Raw genomic sequence first — 7,710 nt, 5'->3', positions numbered from 1 at the left:
ACGAGGGTACGTTGACACACTCTCCCCCTTTCGTTGCTATGCATCTCCTAGATAGATCTTGTGTGAGCGTAGGAAATTTTTTGAAATTGCATGCTACGTTCCCCAACACTGACCCACTCGCGCACTACTCCCGTCCAGGAGTAGCGCTCGATGGGGGACAGCTCCGGCTCCGGCTCGGCTTTGACAGGGGACGGCGGGGCCACCGGCGGCACGACGCAGTCGCCCGCCGCGAAGCGGGCCATGGCCTGCGCCATGGCCGCCTTGTACGCCGCCTCCTCTTCCTCGTTCGCCGCCACCCTGCGCCGCTCGTCCTCCTCGCTCTCCCGGAAGACCGCCGCAACGGCCACCTGGTAGGCGGCCTCCGCCTTCTGGTCCTCCTCGCGGACGACGAGCGGGCGCGGCGGCATGCTGCGGTCGACTTCGCGTACACCGTGTCGCCTCGCCTCCTCGTGCTCGAAGGCGAACCATCGAGCCCAGTTGGGCGAGTCGAAGGCGTACGCCGCGTCGCGGCGCTGCTCCGGCATCAGGAGCGCCCGCCGGCGCCACACCTCCTCCGCGTGCGCCCTAGCCGACCGCGGCGCCGCCGGCACTGGGATCCTCTCCGGATCCAGGTGCCAGTCATGCGGCAGGGTGGCGTCGGGGTACAGGAGAGGCACGTGGTGCTGCCAGTGCCACTCCGCCTGGTGCACTGGCACACTGATGCGCTACCTCGGCCGGCGAGCTGGCGCCGGTGGAGGCGGGAGGAACTCCGAGGGAAAAGGAATGGCGGGGGCCTTGACCTTCGACTTGCTGCTGCCGGCGCCGGAGAAGAGCCCCATCTGGCTTCGCTGGGGTGGCTAGGGTTTGCCATCGACGGGGGAGCAGAGTGTGCTAGATGGGACGGGAAGCGGATGAGGACGGCCCCGCCGCACGGTCGGCTTAAAAAATGACGACCGCCGTCGCTGACGTGTGGGCATGTGGTCATAAATGAAGCTGACTAGGCTGATCGCGGGTAGTTGGACGACCGCGAGATGGGGCCGCGACGGACACCGAGAAGGCACGCGTGGCGTCTGTTCCGCGTCCACGCCGACGCATTTGGAGTTTCTCAGAGTCATTTTGGTAGAGTTTGAATCACTCTATTTTTGTTTTAGTAGAAAATTTGTTTTTATTTTGTAGTTGCATTTCTAATTTCCACTAAAGCATAGAAGTGACTTCCACTAAAACCAGAGTTTCAGTCCACCGGACGACATCTCTGTACCGTATCGGAGACGTAAACCAGGGGAGTGCGTGTCCGGGAGGGACACGTCGGCCCGGCCGAATCCCGCCCGTCCATCAAGCCCGTCGGCGATCCCGTCCGTCCGCACACACCCGCGGCGACGGTTAAATCCCGCTCCACCCCCACCGCTACTGGTTTCCAGAACTCTCTCCCCCCGCCCTCCTTATCTCCAGGCCGGACGAGCCCGCAGCCGCAGCGTCCGACCTAGGGTTCTGCGCCGCCGCCGCCCCCCTGCTCCCGAGGTTCGAGATCTCCTCCCCCTCCCCATCCCCCCCTCTAATCTCGCTAGCTCCGTTCGTCGGGACCCCGGCTCCGCGCGATCGTGTTGGTGTTTCCGCGCGTCATCCCGTGGGGTTTGTGGTCTGGGTTGCGTGCGCCGATCCGCGGGGGATTCTTGCAGTTTCGGCTGGGGATTTTTCGGATTTCGGTCGGATCTAGTTGGATCGCCTGTTGGCGAGAGAAGGAGGTAGGTTGCTTTGGTCCGTCGTGCCGTGATTCGGGGGAGAATTGGAGATTCGCGTACGGCTCTCTGATTCTGGCCCGTGAGATTCCCTCTATGGAGGTGGATAAATTAGCGCAATTTTGTTTTGTGCGGAAGCGCGAATTTGAATTTTACATGAGAGCTGTATACTAGAAATAATTAGATGAAGTAAAATGCCATGTAATCTTGCCTATATAGATGTTTCAACTGTATCTCCTCCCAAGGGGAGAGTGGGTACTGGGTAGTTAGTGCATAATATCTAAACTGGTCAGATATATCAAAGGGAGTCAATAAAAAGACTTCATTTTATCAAGTAAACAGGATGTGATGTTGGTTATATAATCTTGGTTATGTAGATACTTCTGATTTTATATCTTGCTGGAATCTCCATCCCTGAAAGTACATAATAGTGGTATTGGAGCGTATCAACTGTTTTTGTGGTGTGTTTTATTCTCGTACTGATTCAGTACAAGAAGAGAAGAATAATTAGAACAGTTACCTCAATTCAGAAGTAAATGAGATGAACGGTCAATAAAAACTATATTACAGAATCAGAGTTATTTTGGAATGTGGATACTTGCAACTTAAAGTCATGAGCTTTGTCTTTTGCAACTTGATATTACGAGGTTTAATGAAAAGGTGTGTAGAACTGCTTGTCCCTGAAATCCATGCACAATGGTTTCATGCATAACAGTTAGCCTCCAAATCAATTATTTCATTTGCACGAGTATTTTAAAATTTAACAATCCTAGACTATCGCTAGCCTATTAGTTGTCCACGAGGTCTGAGGGCTGCAGTTATATATTTTCACACTGTAGGGACTTCAAGCTTTAGTTGAAGATATATGTAGATGCTATCTGTCTTATTCAATAACGGATGTTGTTCTTTTTTTACTTCTGTAGAATTGTCTACAAGGAACGAGTAAAATTTATTAGTTAGTGCCTGATAGAGTGATAGTTGAACTGTCTGGTATATTCGGTTTGCTATCGAGCCCATCTAATGTCATCTTACCATGTCTCTTCTATGCTGAATCACAATACTCTCCACAGTGAGTACATTCAAGCACAGCATCTATTTGGATGTGCCTAGTACTCTAGCTGTTCTCTGTCAAACAGAAAATAATATCTCTGAGTAGCCTTTGCCAGGTTATTTGATTTTTTGGTTTTATGCTTGTCATATTCGTTCATTGCGGAAGGAACTGATGGAGTGTTTTCTTAATTTTCAGGAGATGCCTCGTTACGATGATCGTTATGGAAACGCACGCTTGTATGTTGGTAGATTGTCCTCCCGTACTCGTTCGCGCGACCTAGAATATCTTTTCAGCAAATATGGAAGGTAATGACAATACTGTGCACATTAAGAGTTTGGCAAAAGCTTTCTGGTCTAACAGACTTTTTTTACAAGCTTTCCAACTTCTTTTTTGTGAAGGCAAAAGCTTTCAACTAGTGAATATGGTTCTGCACAAATTCAAATGTGCTTTTCTAGGGTTGTGAATCACCATTATTGGACTAGTGCTTGTTAGAATAGTTGACACCGTAAGTACTTAGGCCCAGTTCTTTTGACAGTTTATTGCGGTATAAGCCGCTCCCTCCCAGCTTATCTAGAATCGCCCCTCCCCAGCTTATTCTAAATCCTCCCCCAAATTGTTTTGGGGCTTCTAAACTAGGTAAGGTTTAATTAGTTTTGAAGCCCCCAAAAACTTTAGGGTCGGCATCTAGAATAAGCTGGGGAGGGGGCAGATTATTTTGGCAGCCACCAAAAAGAACTGGGCCTTAGTATAGTTTAAATTCGGTCAAATAATTTAGGCTGTTTGTTTCTTAAAATTTTTGAACTGTAAGGTGCATGTCTTCTGCTATACTGAGTGAACCAGTCAGTGTTCTTGGATTTCTTCCTACCCTTGTTTTTCCTGGGTGGTTTATACAAGCTGGGTTCACCAGTAGTCTTTTCAAGCTAGTTTTTGGTGTTATCTGTTATTTCTCCATGTATGCTGTGGAAATTGGACTCCCAGGTCCTGTGTGTTTAACTTGAATGGTCTTGTTTGAGGGTTTTTCGGTTTATAGCAGCTGTTGGGTACACTATCGGTCTTTCCAAACTAGTGTTTGGTGTTCTCTGTTATTTCATCTGTATGCTGTAGATGTTTGACTCCCAGGTCTTGTGTGCTTAACTTAAATGATCTTGTTGAAGGTTTTTCCGTTTTTAACACAATCCGGAAGGTATGTGGTGGAAGGGTGCCCTTGGTGGAATTGGTGGCCATTGTTCCAAAGTTTGTGGAGGACTTTGGCGAAGGGTGCCCTTGGTGCTTGGTGTAATGTTATTGACTGTTTTAGTGGAAGTTACAAGATGGTGATGCATTTGAGTACTTGAGTCCTGACGGCTTACTGTTTGTGGCAACCGTTTGCGCAGAATACGGGAAGTGGAATTGAAGCGCGACTATGCATTCATTGTATGTAAATTTTACTCTCCTCAACCTTATCTATGCTCTTTCAAGTTGTTAGCATACTTGAGACCTATTTTGTTCACGTATGAGGTACACTGTTTGTTTTGCCTGTTCTTGTCTATCTAACAGGAATACAGTGATCCTCGTGATGCTGATGAGGCCCGATACAACCTAGATGGCAGGGATGTGGATGGGAGCCGCATTATTGTTGAGTTTGCTAAAGGGGTAAGTTGCCATTTGGGCTGTCCACTTTGCGGACATAATGATAATGATATTTTTTTTGTCCTTTATGAAGCTACTAGAAACTTGGTTGTGTCGTCTCTTACGGTTTATGTGTTCAGGTTCCACGTGGTTCTGGTGGTTCACGAGAACGTGAATATGTGGGAAGAGGGCCTCCTCCAGGAACAGGCCGTTGTTTCAACTGTGGTATTGATGGTCATTGGGCCAGGGACTGCAAGGCTGGTGACTGGAAGAACAAATGCTACCGCTGTGGAGAAAGGGGCCATATAGAAAGAAATTGCCAGAATAGCCCGAGGAGTCTCAGGTATTGATTGATACCTTTGTTCACCTCATCGCAATACTCCAAATGGCTTGAAATGTTGTTCTATCTCAGTACATGAGAGTTCTTATTTAATCTTTTGTTAATGGATATGTTTTATTAGGCGTGAGAGAAGCTATTCACGGTCCCCATCTCCACGTCGTGGACGGGCTCGCAGTCGGAGCTACAGCAGAAGCCGTAGTTACAGGTATGCTCAGCAACCCACCTGCAACTCTTGGGCTTTTTACTCAATAGTTCTGTTTTGTGTTCTGTTTTCTCATATTTCCTCCTGCAATCAGCCGATCTAGGTCCAGATCCTATTCAGAATCTCCCAGAGGGCGTCGCACTGAGCGTGATGAGAGGAGATCAAGGAGCATTAGCTACAGCAGGAGCCCCAGGCGATCGCTCTCCCCAGAAGCTAAGGACATGGATCGCAGCCCTACACCTGATCGCAGTCGGAGCCCCAGGCGATCCATCTCACCTGTAGCAAAGGATAATGGTGACAGCCCTCGTGGCAGGGAAAAGAGCAGGAGCCCTTCTGATGGCTACCGTAGCCCTGTGGCCAATGGGCGCAGCCCGAGAAGCCCTGCTAACAATGGCAGTCCCAGCCCTGGCAGGGACAACAGGGGCAGTCCAAGCCCGAGGGGCAACAATGGTAGCCCTAGTCCTAAGGGCAATGGCGATGGTGGCAGCCCAAGTCCAAGGGGCAATGGCGACGATGATGGACGTCGTGGCTCAGGTTCACCAAGAGGAAGAAGCGTGTCTCCCTGAAACATGGAACCATTTTCCAGTTTCTGCTCGCTACATGTGGTTGTGAGAGTACATTTCAAGTTTAAGACGTTTGTCAGTGAATTTCCTACCTGTTTCCTGAATCTGTTGTTTAGTTCCTGGACGCCTCGAAGGTTTGTTACTCTGGTTATGCTGTGCGTAATGGATTGATAATGCTATTGAGTAGCATAAGAATATATGGTATCAGTCTGTGACAGCCTGTGGTTGTGGTCTTCGAAACGTTTTGTGGAGTAGAAAAGAGCGATGACCAAGCGTCTTAATCACGCACTGGACTGAATATATTTCATTGCAAAAGCAAAATCATCCACACTATCTTAGAATGCATTATCGTGTTTGTGCTTCATGTCATCTCAAATGCAACTATCGTCCCTCGCATTTACCTCGCAAAATGGGTGTTTGTACATGACATCTTATTACCACCCAAAATGATATGTTAAGAGTATTTTCAACAGCCGTCCAACACACGGCGCGCTAAAAAAGCGTTTGCAGCATGCTGATCGCCTGTTTTGGCGCGGCGAGGAGCGCTGACTCCAGCGACGCAGCAAATTTTAGCGCGCGCAAGTAGCTCCTGCAGGCGCACTAAAAAGCAGTGCGTGCAAGCAGCCGACGCTTGCCATATGTTGTATTTTGGACACGAAATAAATTTCAAACATCAAAATAAAGACATGGCATAATTTAAATCACCCAACAAGTTCATGATGACATAAAAAGTTCATGTCCACAAGTTTAAATTCATGCCCACAACATCATCCAACCAAGTTCAAAATCTGAACCAAGTTCATGACATAAAAGTTCACACCAACGAATGGCACATCAACAATCAAGCCTCGTCCTCGTCTTCATCCTCATCTTCATCCGATTCATCATCCTCCCCCGAAGACGATTCTTCCTCCTTCTCTTCATTGCCGTGCGCCGCATCATCATGTCAAGCTCGGAAGGTGTTGGAAAGATCTTCAACGGCATCATGCGAAGGTGTGTGAGGCACACCGGAAGACATTACGCCCATGCCGCCCAAAGGTGCTCCCATGCCTCCCCTGAGAGACGCAAAACTCATGCCGCCCATGCCGCCCGGAGGTGCTCCGAAGCCACCCATGCCTCCCATGGTCTCCATGGTAGCTCCAAAGCCACCCACGGGACCCATGCCGCCCATGGTAGCTCCGAAGCCACCGATGCCACCCATGCCACCAATGCCACCGCTTGCCACCGCCACCATGCCGCCCATGCCACCGCCACCCATGCCGCCCATGCCACCGCGAATCATGGCTCTTTTTTGGATCAAGACTTCTTCACGGTCAAGATTGACATACTCCTTTTACGCCTCATCGAGGATATATGTGTCCATTAGTGCCACTTGGGTTCAACTTGTCAACCGCCTTTTGTGCGGCCGCCCACTTTTGACAATCTCGGTTGATTGTCGACCATCAGGACCAAACAGATCGTTCCGAGCGGTCAACTCCACTCTTGTTGTGTAGATCAAAGTGCTCCTTCATCCGGTTCCAATATGCATCTCTACTTTGATCACCTCCAACGGATGGATCCCTTGACACTTGCAACCACGTATTGCATAGCAAGACATCTTCATCATTGGTGTAGCTGCCTCCTCTTCCTTTCGGTGCGTCGACAATGCCCTCACCATCCTCGTCCACCTCGAACTCATGGCCATCGAAATGCATGTCATTGGTTTGAGACCAATGAGAATTGTTGGAGCAAACACCCATAGTTGACATATATGCCTCATCGTTGAAACTACAAAGTATATACAGTGAAGCAAATAAGCTATCTATATGTATGCATTCGAAAAATAACAACAACAAAAAGTTGGCGAAATTTTATACCTTTGGGGCATTTCCTCGAACACCTTGTGCGCGTCGGCCGCCGGCTCAACAAGTGAGCTCGCCGGCGCTTCGGTAGCCGCCGCGTCCGTCGCACGCCCTGCAAACTTCTTCCTCGACGGCTTAGAGGAGTTGGAGCCGTCCGCCGCCTTGTTCTTCTTCGCGGATACCTTGCCGTTCTTCGCCCGCGCCGCATTTGGGAGCTTCGAGAGGGGGGGCACGTGGCTTCACGGCGGGCGCCGGCGCGACGCCACCCGCCGCCGAGGTCATCCGTGGCGGCATGAAAAGGCCGCGCGCGATACCGGTGCTTGGAGGAGCACCGGTGGAGGCGAAGCCAAAGCTCCCCGTGCTAGGGTTTGCGGCGGCGGCGGCGGCGGA

The 7,710-nt window shown here is 49.9% G+C and overlaps 1 protein-coding gene across 2 annotated transcripts; it reads left to right on the top strand.

The window, feature by feature from the left end:
- Positions 1-1,341: 1,341 nt before the first annotated feature.
- On the top strand, positions 1,342-5,696 carry LOC123180114 (serine/arginine-rich splicing factor RS2Z33). Of its 2 annotated transcripts, XM_044592075.1 has the most exons (8): positions 1,439-1,497; positions 2,962-3,071; positions 3,921-4,041; positions 4,140-4,179; positions 4,303-4,398; positions 4,515-4,717; positions 4,836-4,919; positions 5,011-5,696. In XM_044592075.1, the coding sequence occupies exons 2-8, from the start codon at positions 3,065-3,067 to the stop codon at positions 5,480-5,482; spliced, it is 1,023 nt and encodes a 340-aa protein (XP_044448010.1). In that variant the 5' UTR covers positions 1,439-1,497; positions 2,962-3,064; the 3' UTR covers positions 5,483-5,696. The 2 variants fall into 2 exon arrangements, with proteins under 2 accessions (XP_044448012.1, XP_044448010.1); XM_044592077.1 differs by lacking the exon at positions 3,921-4,041 and having other exon boundaries at positions 1,342-1,497.
- The last annotated feature ends 2,014 nt before the right edge of the window (positions 5,697-7,710 follow it).

Source organism: Triticum aestivum, chromosome 1D (assembly GCF_018294505.1).
Source record: "Triticum aestivum cultivar Chinese Spring chromosome 1D, IWGSC CS RefSeq v2.1, whole genome shotgun sequence".
In the NCBI taxonomy this organism is placed as follows: domain Eukaryota; kingdom Viridiplantae; phylum Streptophyta; class Magnoliopsida; order Poales; family Poaceae; genus Triticum; species Triticum aestivum.
Note: the sequence above shows the minus strand (reverse complement) of the source record. Positions and strands in the feature narration are given on the sequence as shown.